The sequence below is a fragment of the Budorcas taxicolor genome, chromosome 24 (assembly GCF_023091745.1).
Source record: "Budorcas taxicolor isolate Tak-1 chromosome 24, Takin1.1, whole genome shotgun sequence".
Lineage (NCBI taxonomy): Eukaryota > Metazoa > Chordata > Mammalia > Artiodactyla > Bovidae > Budorcas > Budorcas taxicolor.
In genome coordinates this window covers 18,633,446-18,656,887 of record NC_068933.1, presented here as the reverse complement: position 1 = coordinate 18,656,887, position 23,442 = coordinate 18,633,446, and the positions used below count along the sequence as shown (strand labels likewise).

General features: G+C 36.3%; 1 protein-coding gene across 1 annotated transcript in view; it reads left to right on the top strand.

The window, feature by feature from the left end:
* PCM1 (pericentriolar material 1) overlaps positions 1-13,542 on the top strand; it is a 75,829-nt gene extending 62,287 nt beyond the window's left edge. The window contains exons 32-42 of the mRNA XM_052661543.1: positions 465-599; positions 1,264-1,461; positions 5,707-5,769; positions 6,030-6,165; positions 6,456-6,616; positions 9,115-9,190; positions 9,524-9,780; positions 11,575-11,667; positions 11,759-11,873; positions 12,959-13,053; positions 13,191-13,542. Of these exons, the coding sequence (XP_052517503.1) occupies positions 465-599; positions 1,264-1,461; positions 5,707-5,769; positions 6,030-6,165; positions 6,456-6,616; positions 9,115-9,190; positions 9,524-9,780; positions 11,575-11,667; positions 11,759-11,873; positions 12,959-13,053; positions 13,191-13,250 (1,389 nt within the window). The 3' untranslated portion in view covers positions 13,251-13,542. The remainder of the gene's footprint in view (positions 1-464; positions 600-1,263; positions 1,462-5,706; positions 5,770-6,029; positions 6,166-6,455; positions 6,617-9,114; positions 9,191-9,523; positions 9,781-11,574; positions 11,668-11,758; positions 11,874-12,958; positions 13,054-13,190) is intronic.
* The last annotated feature ends 9,900 nt before the right edge of the window (positions 13,543-23,442 follow it).

Here is a 23,442-nt window from a genome sequence, read left to right as displayed (position 1 = left end):
TTCAAATCTTGATTTTTTGGGGGTAGACGTCAGAGGGTTGCTCAACATCTTCTAACCCACAGGATGTCAGCAGTGCCAAGGCTAAGGAAAGTTAGCAGATAACACAGGAAATTTGGTGGAAGGTGAAGTACAATTGTGCGAGTAGTTGAACTGAACTGCAAATAGGCATACAGGCGATATGGACACTATGGCAGGAATAGTTCCTTAAAGTACAGAAAGGAAGTAGTGGAAAATGTTGAATCAGCCAGTTTCTTTTTGGCTATTATCTGCTTCGGTGAATCAAAATTTGCAAACCTTTTAATGTATGTAGTGGGGAGTTGGCTGTTCTTATGAACAAAGTCTCTAAATGTGCTTCTAAAAGTTGAGGAGCTTATGCAAGAACAATACAATTTCATATATCATGTGGATTAACACTTTTTATACAATAGGTAAGTTATATCTTAACCAACTAGAATTTCTCTCAGGAGCACATGGATGAAGTATGTTCTTCTCAACTTCTAACCTCAGTAAGACGCATGGTTTTGGTCCTTACTCAGCAAAACAATGAGAGCAAAGAGTTTGTAAAGTTCTTTCATAAGCAACTTGGAAGTATACTACAGGTAAGAGTTTGTACTTGTATGACTTACCAGTATGTACCATGTGGTTAGGACTTTTTTTCCCTCCATTTTCTGGCATTACACAGTTTATTCAAGTAGATGTTCATTCTGGCATCCATTTGGGATGACGCTGTAATACTTTTTAGGTTATTCCTTACTTAATTAAAAAATACTGTATTAGGCCCTGTGTCTTCATTCAACTTTAACATATCTAACGCTTTTCCCAACTCTAATAAAATTTTGTTTTGATTTTTCCTCTACCTAAGAACAACATTTCAAGTTTGAAATGTGTAGAAAATATTCCTTGGTATTCTCTAAAATAATTTTTCTTTCTTTTTTTTTTGACCAATCTGGGAAATTGTAGAAGCTGGAAACTATTGATAGTAGAGACTTCCTGGGCTGTAACAGTAACTAAATTATGTAATAGTAGTGGTTCGTAACTGGGGACAGGACTAGCAAGAGTCCTGCTTAGTAATATTCTTAGTAATATTAACCTATCGTTTTTTAGCCTATCTTAGACATTAGTTTTAAGTTTTTCAGTATTAAAAAGTTATAAAATTGTTTTTCCCTTCTTGAGTATTATAATTCAAATTTGTTAATCTGTATTTCTCTACCCACAGGTAAAGTTTGCTATAATCTTAAAGTGATTTGGTTTATCTTTGAATAGGATTCACTGGCAAAATTTGCTGGCAGAAAACTGAAGGATTGTGGAGAAGATCTTCTTGTAGAGATATCTGAAGTGTTATTTAATGAATTGGCTTTCTTTAAGCTCATGCAAGATTTGGATAATAATAGTGTAACTGTTAAACAGAGATGCAAAAGGAAAATAGAAGCTGCTGGAGTGATACAGTCTTATGCAAAAGAGGTAAATGACATTCATTTTGATATAGAAATAGTTGTAATTAGTGTATAAATGTCCTTAATCTTTATGAGTAAATAAAATCATACTTGACGTCACCAAAGCAGGTTTTTTTTTTTGTAAATTGAGTTAATCAGATTATAAGTCAGTACCTAGACCAGCAACTTACTGAATCTCAGTAACAGCAGTGGCTCAAAATCAAGGATGCTCAAGACAGGAACAGGTGGCAGGGGATTGTCAAGTATCTACTTCATGTTATGGCCGCTTATCCAGAAAAGAGAGGACTGGGATATGGCCGTTGGCCAGCTGCCTGCCGTGGCTGTTGTCAATCACAGTAGATGCCCCAGGAGTATTAGCACCCCAGCCAACACACATGCTTGTTAGGACCTTGGTTGCACATCCCTGTAGCTCTTATGCCGTGTTGAATTAGTCTTGATCACGTATGAAATTGGATGTTTTTTCCCCTCAGCTGAGGCCTCAGTTCGGTCACTCAGCCATGTCCGACTCTTTGCAATCCCATGAATCACAGCACGCCAGGCCTCCCTGTCCATCACCAACTCCCGGAGTTCACTCAGACTCATGTCCATCGAGTCCGTGATGCCATCCAACCATCTCATCCACTGTCGTCCCCTTCTCCTCCTGCCCCCAATCCCTCCCAGCATCAGGGTCTTTTTCCAGTCAGTCAACTCTTTACATGAGGTGGCCAAAGTATTGGAATTTCAGCTTTAGCATCAGTCCTTCCAAAGAACACCCAGGACTGATCTCCTTTAGGATGGACTGGTTGTATCTCCTTGCAGTCCAAGGGACGCTCAAGAGTCTTCTCCAACACCACAATTCAAAAGCATCAGTTCTTCGGCATTCAGCTTTCTTCACAGTCCAACTCTCACATCTATCCATGACCACTGGAAAAACCATAGCCTTGACTAGACGGACCTTAGTCGGCAAAGTAATGTCTCTGCTTTTGAATATGCTATCTAGGTTGGTCATAACTTTCCTTCCAAGGAGTAAGCGTCTTTCAATTTCATGGCTGCCGTCACCATCTGCAGTGATCTTGGAGCCCAAAAAATAAAGTCTGCCACTGTTTCCACTGTTTCCCCATCTATTTCCCATGAAGTGATGGGACCAGATACCATGATCTTTGTTTTCTGAATGTTGAGCTTTAAGCCAACTTTTTCACTCTCCTCTTTCACTTTCATCAAGAGGCTTTTTAGTTCGTCTTCACTTTCTGCCCTAAGGGTGGTGTCATCTGCATATCTGAGGTTATTCATATTTTTCCCAGCAATCTTGATTCCAGCTTGAGCTTCTTCCAGTCCAGCGTGTCTCATGATGTACTCTGCATAGAAGTTAAATAAGCAGGGTGACAATATACAGCCTTGACATTCTCCTTTTCCTATTTGGAACCAGTCTGTTGTTCCATGTCCAGTTCTAACTGTTGCTTCCTGACCTGCGTATAGGTTTCTCAAGAGACAGGTCAGGTGGTCTGGTATGCCCATCTCTGTCAGAATCTTCCACAGTTTATTGTGATCTACACAGTCAAAGGCTTTAGCATAGTCAATAAAGCAGAAGTAGATGTTTTTTCTGGAACTCTCTTGCTTTTTCCATGATCCAGCAGATGTTGGCAATTTGATCTCTGGTTCCTCTGCCTTTTCTTAAACCAGCTTGAACATCGGAAGTTCACAGTTCACGTATTGCTAAAGCCTGGCTTGGAGAATTTTGAGCATTACTTTACTAGCGTGTGAGATGAGTGCAATTGTGTGGTAGTTTGAGCATTCTTTGGCATTGCCTTTCTGTGGGATTGGAATGAAAACTGACCTTTTCCAGTCCTGTGGCCAGTGCTGAGTTTTCCAAAGTTGCTGGCATATTGAGTGCAGCACTTTCACAGCATCATCTTTCAGGATTTGAAACAGCTCAACTGGAATTCCATCACCTCCACTAGCTTTGTTCGTAGTGATGCTTTCTAAGGCCCAGTTGACTTCACATTCCAGGATGTCTGGCTCTAGGTGAGTGATCACACCATTGTGATTATCTGGGTCGTGAAGATCTTTTTTGTACAGTTCTGTGTATTCTTGCCACCTCTTCTTAATATCTTCTGCTTCTATTAGGTCCATACCATTTCTGTCCTTGATCGAGCCCATCTTTGCATGAAATGTTCCCTTGGTATCTCTAGTTTTCTTGAAGAGATCTCTAGTCTTTCCCATTCTGTTGTTTTCCTCTATTTCTTTGCATTGATCGCTGAGGAAGGCTTTCTTATCTCTCCTTGCTATTCTTTGGAACTCTGCATTCAGATGCTTATATCTTTCCTTTTCTCCTTTGCTTTTCGCCTCTCTTCTTTTCACAGCTATTTGTAAGGCCTCCCCAGACAGCCATTTTGCTTTTTTGCATTTCTTTTCCATGGGCATGGTCTTGACCCGTCTCCTGTAGTGTCACGAACCTCCGCCCATAGTTCATCAGGCACTCTGTCTATCAGATCTAGTCCTTTAAATCTATTTCTCACTGCCACTGTATAATCATAAGGGATTTGATTTAGGTCATACCTGAATGGTCTAGTGGTCTTCCCTACTTTCTTCAATTTCAGTCTGAATTTGGCAATAAGGAGTTCATGATCTGAGCCACAGTCAGCTTGTTTTTGCTGGCTGTGTAGCGCTTCTCCATCTTTGGCTGCAAAGAATATGATCAATCTGATTTTGGTGCTGACCATCTGGTGATGTCCATGTGTAGAGTCTTCTCTTGTGTTGTTGGAAGAGGGTGATTTCTGTGACCAGTGCTTTCTCTTGGCAAAACTCTATTAGCCTTTGCCCTGCTTCATTCCGTACTCCAAGGCCAAATTTGCCTGTTACTCCAGGTGTTTCTTGACTTCCTACTTGTGCATTCCAGTCCCCTATAATGAAAAGGACATCATTTTTGGGTGTTAGTTCTAAAAGGTCTTGTAGGTCTTCATAGAACCGTTCAACTTCAGCTTCTTCAGTGTTACTGGTTGGAGCATAGACATGGTTTACCATGATATTGAATGGTTTGCGTTGGAAATGAACAGAGATCATTCTGTCGTTTTTGAGATTGAGGCCTACCAGGAGGCTTTTCCCCTAGACACCAGCACCCTTTTCTTGACTCTCTAATCATAAGAGGAAAAACAAGTCAAGACCCAAAACAAAGAGATTACCCTTCTTGCAGAAATCTAAAGTAGATAAAATCAGCCCATCTTTTTCAAGCCTTTCATAATGTTTTTCTTCTAGACATAAGTTTCAGATACTTTCAGCCATTACTTAGAGCTTGAAGAAAATAGAACAGGATGATATGATAAAAATGATAGAGAGGACTAATTTAGATGGCAGAATCAAGAAGCTTCTTCAGGGGATGAAATGTGAGCTGAGCTATGGAAAGACAAGAGTTTATAATGAATATGAGAGGAGAGAACTGTTAAGTGTAACAGTTCAGGCAGAGAGAACCATTAAGTGTAAAGACTTTAAAGCATGATTGAGTGTTTTGGGGAAGAGAGAGAAACCAGGGAGGCAGGAACACTTTAAATGAGGTGAGCCTGTAGGAGATGAAGTCACAGAGGTATATAGGACAAGTTTGTGAAATCTTAGAAACCTTATCTTTTATTTTATTCTAAGCATGATGGAAACTCAGAGGAAAGTTTGAGAGAGAGGAGTGTCATAATCTCAGTTTAAGATTTGTCAGGCTTTGTTATTGAGTAGGAATTGTAGGTGAATAGAGAGAGAAGCAGAGAGACTGCTTGGAAGGTTGATGCAGTTGTCCACATAAGAAATGTCTCAGCTCTGGGTGTGTAAGAAGTGGGTGAGTAAGAAGTGTCTCAGCTCTGAGTGTGTAACAGCAGATACATTAGTATGATTGAGTCAAATGCAGTGTAGTAGTTCAGATGTGGGTAATAAACATATAGTACAGGCTGATTCTGACTTGTGCATTTCGGTGGATGAAGGGCCATTTACTGAGATTAGGAAGACTGAAGGAAGATGGGGTTTTAGAAGGAAAGGAATCAAGATTTTTGTTTTGGATTTAGTAAGTTTGTGATGTCTCTTAGATATACAAGGAGATGTCAGATAGACCGTGTTGCTTTTTGCTTTTCTTCATTTAAAAGATTTATTTAATAAGAGTTGAATTTATATTTCTAAGAAAAACGGTAATATCTTTGGATGATGGTTTAAGAATGCAGGATTTGTTAAAGTTTACTGAGTACTTAAGTGTGATAATGAATGATCACCCCTGAATTCTGCCTAACCGATTTGCTTATAGGCCAAAAGGATTCTTGAAGGAGATCACAGTTCACCTGCTGGAGAAATTGATGATGAAGACAAAGTATGTGCTAATTTAGTGGCTTTTGAAACAAAAGATTAAATAATTTTAGTAGCTTTTACCTTAATGGTAGAGAGCAAAGTAGATCATAAAATGTCCTTTCTTCTCACAGAGTTTTATTTTCTTTTAAAAACAACTAAATTTAAAATCATTCTTTATATTTTTAATTAGATAATGACTTACTAATTTTTATGATAGACTTACTATATACCTTTAAAAAATGTACTTTAAGGAATTAATTACTCAAATTTGTTTGTGGCTAGGACAAGGATGAGACGGAAACAGTTAAGCAGACTCAAACGTCTGAGGTTTATGATGGTGACGGCCCCAAAAATGTGAGATCTGATGTTTCTGATCAAGAGGAAGATGAAGAAAGTGAAGAATGTCCAGTGTCTATTAGTAAGTCTGAAGGCTCTAGACTAGTTTATGCGTTAGTTCTTTACAGATCACTTACTGAAACAGTTTGTTGGAATGGAATGAATATAGAATTAGGTGTCACACAGCTCTGAATTTCAGTGTGACCCTGTCTAAATTACCTGTCCTTTCAACACGTTTCCTAGTACTTATGGTTTTGAAGATTTCAGATACTGTATGTGAAGCACTTATATAATGTAGGCATGCAATAAATGGTAGCTGTTACAAAGTAAGTGCTGAAATTTTTACTAAAAATTGTGTGTTAATCAACTTAGATTTGTCCAAAGCTGAAACTCAGGCTTTGACTAATTATGGAAGTGGAGAAGATGAGAATGAAGATGAAGAAATAGAAGAATTTGAAGAGGGACCTGTAGATGTGCAGACGTCACTTCAGGCTAACACTGAAGCTACAGAAGAAAATGAACACGATGGTCAGGTATTCCAGTGCAGACTCGCACACTCTTCACCAGTCTCCCTGTGACACCTCAAAGCATGTTCTTTTTGTTAAAGTCAGCAGCTTCCCCATTCTCATTTTCATGAATACAGACTTCTTTAATATCCTTATTGAAATCTAAAACACTTATTATTTTTTTTATTCAGCAATGTTTTTACATTTAAAGCACTTAAAATATTTTAATAACAAGTCCTGAAAACTATGTGATGACTTTAGATTTTTATTTTTAACTTATGTTTTTTCTAGTTATACATGGAAGTAGTATGTAACAAAATAAAATCATTCCCCTTCCTATCCTCACCTCATCCTGCCCCAGAGGCATAACTTTGTATGATTTCTTCTGCTGTTTACCCTCTATCTGAATAATATGTGTGTGTATTTATTTATTCATGCATATGTTAGACATTACCTTTTGAATTCTGTTATAGCCGGTGAAGACTCTCAGGTCACGTATGGTTCCTCATTTAAGCATGTCTTTGATTAAATCTGTATTTAATCAGATATTTAGATTTAAATGAACCATGCAAATATTACTGGCTGTTGAGCTAAGCAAATAGTGTTTATTGCTTAGTCTTGTACGTTTTTTTTCACCTGAATTTAATAATTGTCTCAACTTTTTATTTATTTTCTTTAATCACATACTCAAGTGCTTGCTCTGCCCACCAGTAGCTTAATAAATCTCTCAGAATTTTCTTCATGAACCAGTCAGTCAGTTTTGTTCTTTCCGGAGCTTTCTTCCTTCCTGCTCCATTCTGGGTTTGGCTCTTGTTTAGACCTATAGATAGCTACCAGCTAGGGAATCCCCTCTTTTGTACTTTTAGGTCTCAGTTTCTGGAATCAAATCTTGCCTTTCTCTTCCTTGGTTTATTACCTAATTTTAGTGGAACACATCTTCCAGTCACTCTCTAAGAAAGAGTGCAAAACATATCTTGACTTTTTTTTTTTCCCCCTGCTCAATGTCTGACTCTTTGAGACCCCATGGACTATAGCCCACCAGCCTCCTTTGTCCATGGAATTCTCCAGGCAGGAATACTAGAGTGGGTAGCCATTCCCTTCTCTAGTTGCCATTTTATATTGTCTAAGAAAACTCAGTATTTCTGTGTTGAAAATCATTTCCGCTCAGGTCTTTGAAGGCCTTTCTTAGTTCTGATTTTTCATATGTGTCCTTTTTTCTTTGTAACTCTAGGTGTCTCACCTAGAGTTCTGAAATTTTACAGTGATAATATACACTGTTGCAGGTCTTTTTTATTCACTACTCTAGGTTTACTCAGTTAATCTATAGCATGTTTTTCAGGTTTGGTAAATTTTCTTCAATTTCTTCCTTACCATTTTCTCTTCTTTTCTTCTGAAATAAATGTTATCAGATGTTAATTAGCCCTGTTTTCTCCTTTTCATTTTATTGACCCATTGATCTGTTTTATTACTTGCTGGGAGATTTATTTGACCTTAACTGTATGATATTATTTTCAGTTCAACTGTCATAATTTTAATTTCTAAGTACTTTTTTCTGATTGTTACTTCTTTTTAGTACCCTCTTACTTCATGGGAGCAGTATTTTCTCATACCCACACATAGAGGCTTTCTCCAAATATCCACTCTACCTTTGGTGCTTACATTAAAGAATAATACACCAAAAAGCCAGTTGGAATTCTTTTGGGCTTTACTGTGGGCCAGCCAAGTAGATAACTGATCAAAAATCCTAAATGTCAATTCCTATTGGAATAGTTTAATCTCTCCAAAGTAGGGAGGGTCTGCCCATCTCCTGCCTGGTAGGAGGTCCCTTTCCTTGGCTATTGGTGTTCTGAACTTGGATGTAGGGTTAGGGCTGAGAGTCCCATCATTATACAGCCTTGCACTAGATCATTTTGACACTTTATCCTGTCATTTATGCTTTCCACAGCCTGACCCTTGCATGGTGGCCCCCTGGTCTGAGACTCACTAGCTCATTTCCTCCAAAATATAATTTGCCATGTTCTGTGGAGCCTGGGGAGGGAATCTTAATGTCCACGTTTTTCTTAGGCTTCAAACAGCCGTCAGCACCTCCTGCTTGTCACCGAGTCCCTCCCCACCACTATGTCCCTTCCTTCCTAGAGTCTGGGGCATCCAATTATGAGGTGAACCTTCAGTTTTCTCTCCTCCTACAGAAAGCAGTTAGCTTGTTCATCCTTCTCTCCTTTCCTTCAGTTAACATCTACATATAAGCAAGTATCTTTTAGTTTCATTTAATATAGAGTCAGGTCTGAAAAAAAAATAGTAAAATCTGTAATACTCCAGTTCTTCATGTTGTTCTGAAGTTAAGAATAGTAAACTTTTTAAACTTAGCCATCTTGAAATTGCAACCACAGCCTTCTTGAAACAATTCTAGAAGACTATTTTTAAATTTCCTTGTATGAAGGTCTCAGGTTGGAAATACCATCCATCTCCTGTATAGTGACTATATATTTAGATCCCACTATTAAGACGTTATTTTTTCCTTCTAGGTTCCACAGCGTGATTTTGAAAAATCATCAGAAAGCAAAAATGTCCCATCAGAACAAGAACCCACTACTAGTAAAGGTAAGAAAAGTTTAAAATTTCCATGTTAAAATTATCTGCAGTGTCCTTTATGTGCTTAAAAACAAAGAAATCTAAATTCTTAGCTAATGGAAGTTTGAAGGTATTTTGGACCTGATACATGTCTTTTCTCTCTCCCTAAATCGATGGTAAAAAATGCTAGGGCTTTATTTCTGCAAACAGCTGTTAAAGAAAAGTTGACAAATATTTAAACACAAATTTTATAAGGAAAGTAGTCTGATTATACATTTATACATTTTAGTCTTTATTTGGCGCATTAGTAAAACTTAATGATGGTTGCATAACACTAATGTTAAGACTTTCTTTTGATGACAGGTGACCAGGATAGCACTCCTGTGAAGCCCTGTTACCTCAATATCGTGGAAAATGAGCAACCTTTAAATAGCACTGTCCAGAAGGATACTCTCACTACCATCGACTCGTCCAGTCAGCCTAACCCTTTGCCTTTACCTTTAACTGAAATTGAAACCTTGGTGCCTAGAGTCAAAGAAGTGAAATCTGCTCAGGAGACTCCTGAAAGTTCTTTGGCTGGAAGTCCTGATACTGAATCTCCAGTGTTAGTGAATGACTATGTAGGTATCGTGTGCATTTCATTTCTCTGCCCCTTTATTCATTTGCAGGTTAACATTTCTAGTATGTAAACACAACTCCACTTTGTGTTTGGGTTTAGAAACTGTTGGAGCATTCTTATTTCTCATTCAGACTTATTTTAAACTCAAACAGAAGAGTGATAGTGAACCAAGATGACCATTTCAAAACCTACAATTCTACTTTTCATAGTTTTGAGAACCAAAGAGATGAATTGTATGTGGTAACCTTGAGAGTTCATTTGACAGCAGTAGAGTCCCTGTCTATTTATAGTGAATGACAAAAAAGTAAGCTAGCACATTTGCATTTATAATGTAAGTAAGTTAGTTTAGTTTTTCTCCGGACGTTTGTTTCAATTTAATTTTATAGCCAGTACTCTTGAAAATCCTATGGGCGGAGGAGCCTGGTAGGCTGCAGTCCATGGGGTCGCACAGAATCGGACAGGACTGAGCAACTTCACTTTCACTTTTCACTTTCATGCATTGGAGAAGGAAATGGCAATCCACTCCAGTGTTCTTGCCTGGAGAATCCCAGGGACGGGGGAGCCTAATGGGCTGCCGTCTATGGGGTCACACAGAGTCAGACACAACTGAAGCGACTTAGCAGCAGCAGCAGCAGCAGCAGGTTGTTTGTTGGGTCCTTGGGTTTGTGTATGTTTTATATACTTTCTCTTGTGGGTAAAAATGAAGGGATTTGTAATAATGTACCTTTAAGTCTAAAGAGCATGTTTCACATATTTTTTAATCAACATCAGTTTTCTTCCAAAAGATATGTTTATAATATAATTTCAAAGCTTCTCAGCAAAAGGAGGCTTATAATATTTCAGAAATAGTAGAAAGAGTAACTATCTTAATTGTTTTATTTGCTTCACTAACAGTAAAATTTTCCATTGAAAACTGTAAAAGTCACTTATTAGGTTTCTTATTGTTATTATTTGATGAGTGCATAGAATTGCTACAGAAGGCATTTGCTCAAAATTTACTTGAAGTTAGATCATAGAACGTCCTGAAGCATTTTGGATTTTGGATTTTAGGCAGGGAACACTATTAAAGGTCTTTGTGTAAGAAAGTGAAATGGTCAGAGTCACGGATTTTGAAGATGAATCCGATGACTGTGTAAGAAGTGTTGAGGAATCAGAGTTGAGAGTCTCCATTATCATATAAATACAAATTGAGCTGAATGAGAGAGGAATGGGTGAGAAATATTTCAGGTAAAAGAACTTAAGGTTTCCACTTGGGTAATTGGTAGAATGATGATACTATTAAAAATCAAAGAACTGGGAGAAAACGCTACAGGTTTCAGAAAAACAGTGTGAGGTGATTTTTAATAACTTATGTGAATTACTAAATTCATTCCTCATCTTTCTATTTGAGCTTCCAGAGTTGATATTGAAAGTCTAGGTTTACTTATATTCTTCTGAGTACAGCTCTAATGCATTCTGTTAACATATCAAGAGATGAGGGTTGTTGTAATTATTTTAGCCCTCAATGTAACTACTACTGTTTCTTCCTTTAACCTGTATGAATGGGCTCTTTGTAAAATGGGTGCACAGAAGCTTCACTGTGTGCCCACAGTTACAAGTGGGCAACTCTTCATGTTGAACTCTAGATTTCTGTTCTACTCATTGAGCTAAATATAGAAGAAAAGCAAATACGACAGAATTACTGACATCTATACATATGTGAGAATCCACTTTATCTCTTGGCATAGATGACTTTGGTTTAGATCCAGAGATACAGTGGATTGCCTTCATTAAATATAATTTGTTAATCTTATAGGAAGCAGAATCTGGTAACATAAGTCAAAAATCTGATGAAGAAGACTTTGTGAAAGTTGAAGATTTACCACTTAAACTGACAATATATTCAGAGGTATTTTGCTCTTTTTAATTACAGTTGTTGTTATCTAGCAGATATTGTTAAGATGAAAAGTGATTTTGTATTTTTTATTTTCATTCTACAGGCAGATCTAAGGAAGAAAATGGCAGAAGAAGAACAGAAAAACCACTTATCTGGTGAAATATGTGCAATGCAGACTGAAGAATTAGCTGGGAATTCTCAGACACTAAAAGAACCTGGTAAGAGTTAGCAGTTTTAATCATATCACACTGAAAAGTTACTGAATCTTGATATTGTCATTTTGTTTTAGTTTTTAAAATGTGCTACTAGTACCTGGAAGATAGAAGCCAAACATTAGAAGCATAATTCTATAAAAATTTTAGTTCTACTGCCCAATTTATAAAATAGTACTATCAGATAATTTTTTCTATTTTCAGTTTTAAAGTGTAATAGATGCACATGGCTTAAGAAAGAAAGGTACAGCGGAGTTAGTGATGATTGGCAAGAGCCCATTGCTTTTAATCATTGGTTTTCAGTTCTTTTGGAAGAGGCCCTTTATATCTCTATATACTATTCTTATAATTTTCCTGAATTTTAACAATTAGAAAACGTTTCTTCTCTCCCAAATGAAAAGTTATTTAAACCTACCTCTTCATTCAGTGTTTATGTTATATGTACGCATTTTCTAGTTCTGTCAGTTTGGGTCATTACCCAACTGCTTGCTCCTCCTCTTTTCCTTCTCTGTTCGATTTACTCATTTCATACTTTATTGACCTTATTAAACACACTTATATTCTGTTTTTGTAAATATAAGAATGAAATCTTTTATACTTTCCTGAAGATGATTTTTGATTCATTGCAGAGCCAAGTGATAGTCCCAGGAAATCTGGGGAGATTTCCTTCTTTTTGGGTCTAGTAGCACAACCCAAGGGCTACTCAGAGGAGAACATTTCTTGCATTAAGGTCAAGGATTTTCTGTTTGTTCATCCATAGATTAAACTCAAGATTTTTTGTTTTTTTTTTATAAATAGGGTGACTAGAAGAGAAACCATATATCAAACCTTCAGTTAATCTCCCAGTTTTCAGTCCATTCCTGCCTGTTAGGCTGCAGTTGGTACCCTCTCCCCGGCTGCTTGTCTGCATGTCTGGGCTGTAGCTTCCTCCATTCCGCCCTGCGCCTCCGTCTGCTCTCAGTGTTCTGGAAATTTGTTTTTATCTCCTGTCCTCTGGTTCTCTCACAACCACCCTTCTTTTGTTGGTCTGGATTTATTCATTTTTATGCTTTTTTTTCCCTAATGGATTTTTTGTTTTGTTCTTTTTTGAGAGCAAGTATATGCTCAGTCTGCCATCTTAAGATGGAAACCCTTACCTATGCCTTTTAAACTGTTGGTGGTGTCATCAGGGAATTACTGTAGCAAAGTAAGTTTCTTTTCTAATAACTTTATATTAAAATTGAAAGTTTTAAATGGAAGAGAGCAATATTAAACTAAATTTTATAAGGTCATGTTAACTCTGTAAGTAATTTATAAGGCATTAACCATGATTCTGTTTTTCAGAAACAGTGGGAGCCCAAAGTACATGAGATGTCTCCAGAGGCTCATCTAACTCTTTCTTGACATAATTAATACGTATATGAAAATGGCACTAAATAAACATCTGTTTTAATCTGTATAAAATGTAAATCAGTTTGACACTGCAATTTTGGTAGGTGTGCTAATTTCTGCCCATGGCAGTTTAAAACATCAAAAACTGAATTCTGGACAGATTCAAGCCTTGATACACTGTGGGGTTTTTTTCTTATTCTTTCTTTCATTTTTTTTGGTCCTGATTTTTTCCCCATTGTGATGTTTAGTAACATAGAATTTAAAATGTAGTTTTAAATAAAGTTTGGACTTATCTGTAAACTTATCTTTTTTGAAAATTACATTGAATTCTATACAGCAAGTCATTGTTCTATAAGGCTGTTCAGAGAAGAGCAACCATCAAGAGTTAGAGAAATATACTATTTATTATAAAGCCCGGCCTTCAGGCCAGGCTTCCAAATAATGCCAGTGTTGCTGCTATTGAGTCTAATATTCTTTCAGATACCTGCAAGTCTTATTCCTTTGCAAGAATAGGGCAGGTTATAAAGGTATCCAGGATTTCTGAGAAGTTATTATAGAATATAAATATTCTATTCAAATTGGATAATAAGTTTAGAATACTTGTCCTTAGTACCTAGAATTTACATAATTATCTATTAGATAAATATTTTCTAGGATTTCTATTCATATCTGTGTTGCCTCAGTTTAAATGTTAAAAGAGAGAACATTTTCTATAACTAGTTTCCGCTTTAACAAGGAAAGTAACATTGTGATTACTTTTAAAAGGAAAACCAAGCTCTTTAAAGTAGGGATTAATAGAACTAAATTTACGAACCAGAGCACTAAGGTTCTATTTGCTTTTGGACTACCTTGCTTTCTGAGACGATAATTTAGGCCAAAACGTAGCAGTTGTCTCTGTGTGTAGTGAGAGAGAAGCAGGTTTGCAGATGAAGTACTGTATGGAGTAATGGGAATCTACGTGACCTCTTTATCACTAAGCAAATTAGCTTTTCAAAGGAGGTGTACTTTTAGATCCCATCTTGCCGTATACTGAGTTAAAGGCTTCACGAAGCCAGTTAACAAGTCAACTTTACGGATTGTTCCTTGAATAAAATACGAAGCATTATTCCAAATTAGTCTTTTAAATTTGTCAACAGTTTACTGAAATACCCCATGAAAAAAGAATTTGATTGGTATTCCTTTGAAATTCTTGCCTGATACCTCAGTGTAAAACTATAATGTCCAGTCAAGGAATATTAAGTGAGGATTTCCCTCTGAGGACATTGACTATATTGTTCTGTAATTTAAATTATGTGAAACATACATCTCCAACTTTATCAAACTAACTCAGAACACTGTCATTCCAGAAGCAGGAATTATTCAGTTGGCTTGACTTCAGGGAAATTGAAGCATAGTAAGTATACATATATATTATATGTATACTTAAGTTCTGTATTTGTTTTTAGACTCTATACAGAAACTTCATTTTGATACACTCAAGCCAAGCCTTACACATTAAATATTAAGACTGTCTCTCTCTCTGCATGCAAATTAAAGATGGATACAGTGGAATCATTGTACTTACATCTTAAGTTATCATAGTATCTGTGAACCTTATCAAATTTGCTTATTTGACTTACAGCTGTTGTAATCTGGTCTTTTGTTTTCTATTATAGTAGATAATTTAGTTTTAAGTGCTTGAGAGCAGATAACTTGCTTAATATGTTTTTCCCTGGTAACTGTTGCTAAAGGGTTAGGCATTCAATATGTAGTTTGTCTTAATTTTTAAGTTAAAAATTTGGTTAGAGGTAAAAGAGGAAGAAAAGGTCAAAATAAGTGAGAGAGAAACCTAGGCAGGTTAAAATAACGCCTACAAGATTGCGCTCACCAGACTGTGCAGCAGGTACTCTTTGTATTTTTAACATTCACTTTGGGTAAATGCTTTTTCACTGTTAATAAATGTGTATCCTGCATACAACCCTGAATTGCATTTTCATTTAAATTAACATACTCAATTATGCTTTAGAATTTATTCCAGAATTTTGGCTTATTTGATGATTTTAAGTGTGTTTAAAAAAAAAAAACTCAATACAAACTATTATATATAAAATAGAAAACAATAGGGTCCTACTGTATAGCACAGGAAACTATTCAGTATCCCCTAATAAACTATAATGGGAAAGAATGTGAAAAAGAATATGTGTATATATATATAATTGAATCACTTTGGTGTATGTATACCACACACTAATACTACATTGTAAATCAACTATGTTTCAATTAAAAGAAAAAAAAAAAGAAATGAAAGATAATGACATATCAACCAGCCAGAGAGAGTTATTAAAGTAGAAACATTTTTCTTACAGTGCATCTGTGCTCTTTTATTTTTTAGTTACATCTGTTTTACATAGTGTGTACAGAAAATTCTCATGTTTACTCAAAATTAGATTGGTATATTTCCTGTTCAACTTTCTTTAATATAAAAAACTCATTTTTAAAAAGCTGTCAAAGAAATAATTGGCTCTGAATTTCACTTGTTTCACTGTACAAATACAGTTGCCCAGTTGCCTTGCCTGGAGGAACCAGCATTTCTTATTCTTTCTGCACAACTCACTTTTTAATGTTCACTGTCTTTACATGTCTAGTTTTTTCCTCGTATTAACTAGTCTCTCTGGCTGACCCACTTTCCATTAAAGGAAAAGGGAACACAGGAAAATTCTATGCCTACAAATGACTGATTCATATATGAACAGAGTTTTAATTATCTTATGAGTTCATTTCATCTGCCCAGACTCATATCCACAACAGAATATCCTTCAGGCCAGCAGTTTATAGAAAGCTATTGATTTATTTTGAAAACTAATCACAGCATGTTTCAGTATAACAGAGTTCTGTTCTCTCGCATACTTAATATTATTATTTCTTGCATTATGACTTTTCCTATGTGTAGTTATCCCCAGTATACATGTCTGGCAAATCACATGTAATTAACTTACTATAAATAGTATAGTTATAAATACTAAGAATATTAATTAGAAATCTTCACCTTTAATGAGCTGAATATCCCAGAGTATAATTGCATGTTTAAGGCCATTTTGTTAATCAAATGATATCATGAAAAGACTGAAAATTATAAAGTGCTATACCAGCCCACAGTGGTAGCATTCAGCATTGGCGTTAAACCTCACTCTTTGTTAGGCTGTGTCCATATATATACATTTCAGGTGTTTTTCCATTTTCATTGCCCTTTCACCTGTTGTCTCACAGTTGATATTCAGTTTATCTTCCTAGAAGAGTATACATGTAGCCATAGCTTACTCTGGCAGATGAAGTAGTGCTTGTGGAAATGCTTTGATGTCAGGTATCATGTACATATTCATGTTGGAGAAAAGAAAGATCCAAAAAAAAAGGGGTAAGATTCTCCTCAAGCTTATACAGCTCAATAGTGAGGTTTTTGCTTCCTTTTCGGTGTGCTAACTGACATTATTTAAAATCTATTTCCAAAACAAGAGCTTTTAAAACTACTTACCAGAACCTTTTCTGACATGTTCTGGTTATATACTCAAGTAATTTTCCCTCTTTTGGTAAAGAGGCAAAGTCTAAAGAGCTTTCCTTATAATGGATTTTAGATGTGGCAGTTTCCCACAGTGTCACTTTCACCAAGTTATCTTCCTTCTGCTACTTCATTTTATTTACTCTTCTTTTATTCCCTTACTCTTACCATCCCCAAATCACCCACAATGTTTAAGACACAGGAAGAGTATTGGAGTTTGTACTACTTTAGTATTTCAGATAGCTTTTTGGTTTTTGTGTTTGTTCTTTACTCAAGTGTAGTGAATTTACAGTATTAGCTTCAAGTGTGCAACATGGTGATTCATTATTTTTATAGATCATACTCCATTTAATATTTTTATAAAATACTGGATCTCTGCCCTGTGCTGTGCAATATGTTCTTGCAGCTTATTTATTTTATACATAGTAGTTTGTGCCTCTTTATTCCCTACCCTTGGCTTGCATCTCTCCCTTTCCTTCTCCTCCTGGTAACCACTGGTTTGTTCTCTATGAGTCTGTTTCTATTTTGTTATACTCATTTCTTGTATATTTTAGATTTTACATATAACTGGTAAGATACAGTATTTGTCTTTCTCTGACTTATTTACTAGGCGTAATATACTGTAGGTTCATCTGTGTTGTTGCAAATGGCAAAATTTCATTCTTTTTCATGGCTGTGTGTAATACTCCATCGTGTGTATGTGGGCATGTGTGTACCGCATTTTCTTTACCCATTCATCTATTGATGAGCATTTGGGTTGCTTCCGTATCTTGTCATTTGTAAATAATGCTGCAGTGAACACTGATGTGCGTGTGTCTTTTCAAATTAGTGTTTTTGTTTTCTTTGGGTATGTACCCAGAAATGAAATTGTTGGTTCATATGGCAGTTCTGTTCTTAGGTTTTTGAAAAATTTCCATACCATTTTCCACAGTGGCTGCAAATGTGCATTCCCACCAACGGTGTACACGATGTTTTCTCCACATCATCAACAACACTTATTTGTTGTTCTTTTTGATACTAGACATTCTGACAGGTGTGAGGTGACACCTCGTTGTGGTTTAGATTTGCATTTCCCTGATGGTTAATGATGTTGAGCATCTTTTCATGTGCCTCCTGGCCATCTGTATGTCTTTGGAAAAATGTTTATTCAGATTATCTGCCTATTTTTTAATTGGGTTGTTTGTTTTTCTGTGTTGAGTTGTATGAGTTCATTGTATGTTTTGGATACTAACCCTTTATCAGATAAATCTTCTGCAAGTATCATCTCCCATTCAGCAGGCTTCCTTTTCCCTTTGTCTGTAGTTTCCTTTGCTGTGCAAAAACTTTTTAGTTTGATGTGGCTCCATTTGTTTATTTCTGCTTTTGTTTCCCTTGCTTGAGGAAACATATCTAAAAAAAATTTTGAGGGGACTGATATCAAAGAGTATACTACCTGCTTTCTATGAGTTTTATGGTTTGTTGCCTTATATTTAGGTCCATTTTGAGTTTATTTTTGTATATTGTGTAAGAAAATGTTCTAATTTCATTCTTTTATGTGTAGCTTTCTGGTTTTCCCAGCACCAGTTATTGAAGAGACTGCCCTTTCCCCATTATGTATTCTTGTCTCCTTTGTCATAGATTAATTGGCCATAAGTGTGTGGGTTTATTTCTGGACTCTCTTGACTGGATTATTATGGTTGTTTCTCAGTGGGCCCTACCCCTTCCTTGGCTTTCTGTAACCTAGTCTCATTACAGTAGCAAGAGTGGTTCTGTTCAGATGTTAGTAGCTTTTTCTATTTCATTTCAAATAAGCGCAAAACAGTCTTTCCAAGGCCCTACAGGATGAGTTCTCAACCTCTACCTGACTTCTCAGTTTCCCCATTATTCACTCAACTTGAGTCACAGACTTTTTGCAGTTTCTCAGACATGTGCTCCAGGGCCCGTTCCACTCCTGGCCCTTTGCATCTGCTGTTCTCTCAACCTAGAATGCTTTTCTCAGCAATTTTAATGACACACATTTAGTGAGATCTGTATATATCCAACTTAAACAGATGACTCTCATTCCCTTGCCACTTTTTTTTTTTTTTTGGTCTATTATTTAGCAACTAACACTTTTTTACTTACTTATTTTCTGTTTCCTTTTTACCCTGTAATTAAGGGGAAAGGGCAGGAATTTTTCTCTGCTTGTCTATTGCAGAATAACTAAATTTTAGAGCAGATCTTGGCTTATAGAAAGTGTTTACTGCCTATGAATAAATGATTAAATTCTGTTAGTGTTTCAAAGAGAGGTTCAACTTGTTACATTTTACTAAGTAGGAGTGGCTATCTCATTTAATTACGACAGATTCTTTTCTACTTCAACAGTTTTGAAAAGAACAGTGTAATAGTCCTATAATAGTGTCTTTCAGACAGAGAAGTTCCAGCTGAGGAAAATACAAATATATTCCTAGCTATTATTTTTCAAATTTGCTAATAGGTAAGTCATATGCCTTGATTGATATGATTAAAATGAATATAGAATTATTTAAAATGAAGTGAATTCAGTGATAGGACAGTAGATTTTAAACCAGTCATTGGAAAGCCATTCAAAAAAACCAGGTTTTTATTCAGATTTAGAAATATCTACTAAGGGTTTCTGGGAAGGGACTGAGAGACACAGTCGTCCCCCCACCCCCAACCGGTTTTCCTACTAAATGACCCATTTGGTACCACCTGTAAGTTTGGCAATATGCACCAAGGTTTTTTTCATATTTATTTATATCCTTTGACAGACCAATTCAGTTTGTAAAAGTGTATCCTAAAGATAAGTTGTAAGAATTCTTTTTATATTCTCAGTTCTGTTCAGTCACTTGGTTGTGTTCGACTCTTTGTGACCCCACGAACCACAGCACACCAGGCTTCCTTGTCCATCACCAACTCCCAGAGTTTACCCAAACTCATGTCCATCGAGTCCATGATGCCATCCAGCCATCTCATCCTCAGTCATCCCCTTCTCCTCCTGCCCCCAATCCCTCCCAGCATTAGAGTCTTTTTCAATGAGTCAACTCTTTACATGAGGTGGCCAAAGTACTGGAGTTTCAGCTTCAGCATCATTCCTTCCAAAGAAATCCCAGGGCTAATCTCCTTCAGAATGGACTGGTTGGATCTCCTTGCAGTCCAAGAGACTCTCAAGAGTCTACTCCAACACCACAGTTCAAAAGCATCAATTCTTTGGCGCTTAGCTTTCTTCACAGTCCAACTCTCACATCTATCCATGACCACTGGAAAAACCAAAGCCTTGACTAATTTAGGATGGACCTTTGTTGGCAAAGTAATGTCTCTGCTTTTTAATATGCTACCTAGGTTGGTCATAACTTTCTTTCCAAGGAAAAATTCTAGATAATAGCTAGTCCTTTGTCTTATATATTTAAATTATTTCCTCCGAGTCAGTGGCTTGTAATTATGATTTTTTTCTTTTTAAATGTTTGGTACTTTGTATCCTAAGGAATATTTATTTGCTTGTGCCAAAGTCATTGAGATTTTTTTCCTACTTCTAAAGGTTTTATAGTTTTAGCTTTTATATGTAGGTGTATTGTCCATTTTGAGTAATTTTTTATATTATGTGAGGTAAGGATCAGATTTGTTTTTCTCCCATATAAAGATAAATGGGAGCAAACACCATTTGTTGACAAGACTGTCCCTCTCTATTATAAACTATCTTGTCACCTTTATGGAAATCAGTTGGCCATGTGTGGTCTGTGTGTGGAATCTCTGTCCCACTCATATATCTAGTCTTACTAGACATATCCATGTCACTATTGTAGTTTTTTAGAAAGTTTTAAAAGTAGGCAACGTAAGTCTTCTAAGTCCTCTTTTTTTCTCAAGAACTTCTGGCTATTCTGTGTCTGTAATCTTGCATTTCCAATTGTGGAACTGTCTTAGTTTTCATTAAAAACATGCCAGGATTTTAATTGGAATTGCACTGAATAAATAAATCAATTTGAGAAAGTAAGAATGTAAACGATACTATTTTCCAATCCATGAACACTGTAGCTTTCCAGTCGTTTGGGTTGTCTTTTGGCTCCATACAGAAATTTAGTTTGATTGTATTTGTGAACTTCGATAACATGCACTACTTACGTAATAACTCAGCTGACCTATTATTTGCTGGACTTTGGCTACTCAGAGAATTCTGGCATTGCTGATTTCAGGGTCACCAGTTTGGGAAAAGGGAAGTGGTTAGGTAGACTTTTGAAAGAAACTTTTTCAAGAACAGAGGTAATTATTGTTTCATTACCATGACAGTTTACTGATTGGTGGCTAAATTGTGGGAAACAAGAACAACTTAATGTTAACTCTTCTTCAAAGCAAATGAATTCCATTCTGTCTACCTTTCTATAAATAGAAGGCCAAACATCCCAAGAAAGACTGTTATTGCTGATCCAAGATGTGGGAAGAAAAAAGGACAGGGCCAACCTTATCAATAGTTTCTAACCTTAAAGGCAAACGGAACCTTGCTTGCCTTGTCATCTTCTGTTATTGCCGAGAGTGGCTAAGTAGGCAGAGGAGGAGCGGTAGTGTGTCTCCCGTCTCTAGTAATATGCTGGTCATATAGGAGGTCAGAGAACAGGACAATGCAATCACACTACTAAACCACAAACATCTTGTACAGTTTCTCAGCAAAAACAAGGCCATTTCCTACTTGGTATTTTGCAGAGTTCATTTCCTTATGTTTTTTTTTGGGGGGGGGTGGGGTGGAGTACCGTGGGGAGTATAGTTATATATATTTATTTTGCACCACCTCTCTTGTGACATTGTGTATGTTGACAGCAAGATTTAAATGAGACATCAGTGATTGGTCAGGCCCTCTGAAGGCCATTTCTGCTGAGTAAGGATTTTTTTATATGAAAAACACCACGAATTCAGCAAAGCATCAGATCCATCAAGGAAAATTATATAGATAAGTTTGGGTAGAGGAGATTAATTCGAAGTCTTTTTGTTCTTGTATACAATTACTGATGGTGTTTAGTATTACAGTGGATGCCAGCACATCTGACTAGTTGTTTTTCACTGATATGTTTTAAAATCTACATTTGTCACTGCAAAATGTTATGTCAAGTTTATTTCCCTGCCCTTATCATTACCCTTTCCTCACACTTTAACTACAATTCAAAGGAAAGGATGGAGAAAGCATATATGTGTATACTGTTCAAAACAACATGTATACTTCACTGTTACAAAAACTTTTTTAATCGAAATATTCATTTACAATATTGTGTTTCAGGTGTACAGCAAAGTGACTTTTTTATTTGTATATATATATTTATATGTATTATATTATTATATATTTACTATTATATATGATATACATTATATATTCCTTTGTGGCTTCCCTGGTGGCTCAGCTGGTAAAGAATCTGCCTGCAATGCAGGAGACCTGGGTTTGATCCCTGGGTTGGGAGAAGGGAAAGGCTACCCACTCCATATTCTGGCCTGGAGAATTCCATGCACCTCATAGTCTATGGGGTCACAAAGAGTCGGACACAACTGAGCAACTTTCACTTTCCTATATATTTTATTTTCCCTAGTTGTTACAAGGTATTATGGTTCCCTATGCTATACAGTAAATGTTTGTTACTCATTTGTTTTATATATAGTAGTTTGTTAATCCCATGTTCTTAATTTATCCCTCCCGCTGTTTTCCTTTTTGGTGACCATAAATTGTTTTCTGTCTGAGGCTGTTTTATACATAGATGCATTTGTATTTTTTTTAGGTTCTACATGTAAGTGATACACTATTTGTCTTTGTCTGACTTATTCACTTACTGTGGCATTCTCTAGGTCCCTCCATGTTGCCGCAGATGGCAGTATTTCTTTTCTTACAGCCAGTACTCCGTGTGTGTGTGTTTGCATACATGTTAAACCAGCCATCTGTTGATGGGCTGTTATAAAGTGTGCTGCAGTGAACATTGGGTGCATGTAGCTTGCTAACTAGTTTTCCTTTTTCCTGGATGTGTGCCTAAGAGTGGCATTGCTGGATCATACGGTGGCTCTATTGTTTTTCAAGGAAACTGCATACTGTTTTCTGTAGTGGTTGCACTGAGTTGGGTAACCATTGACAGTCCAGGAGGGTTCCTTTTTTTCCACATCCTCTTCAGCGTTTATTATTTGTGGGCTTTTTGATAATGGTCATTCTGATCAATGTGAGATGGTACCCCATTGGAGTTCTGACTTGAATTTCTAATAATTAGCAGTGTGGAGCATCGTTTCATGTGCCTATTGCCCATCTGTATGTCGTCTTTGGAGAAATGTCTTTTTAGGGTTTTCTAGTCATTTTTTAAATTTTGTTTTTTTTTTTTTTATACTGAGTTGTATGGACTGTTGTATATTTTGGAAATTAAGCCCTTGTTGGTCACATCATTTGCAAATATTTTCTCCCAGTCCATATCTTTTCATTTTGTTTATGGTTTCCTTTGCTATGTAAAAAACTTTTATGTTTGACTAGGTCCCATTTGTTTATTTTGGGATTTAGTTTTTTAGCTTGGGAGACTGATCTAAGAAAATACTACTATTGTCTACATCAGGGAATGTTTTGCCTACGTTCTCTTCTAAGAGTTTTATGGTGTTACGTTTTACATTTAGGTCTTTAAATCATTTTGAGTTATTTTTAGATATAGTGTGAGGGAGTATTCTAATTTCATTGATACACATGAA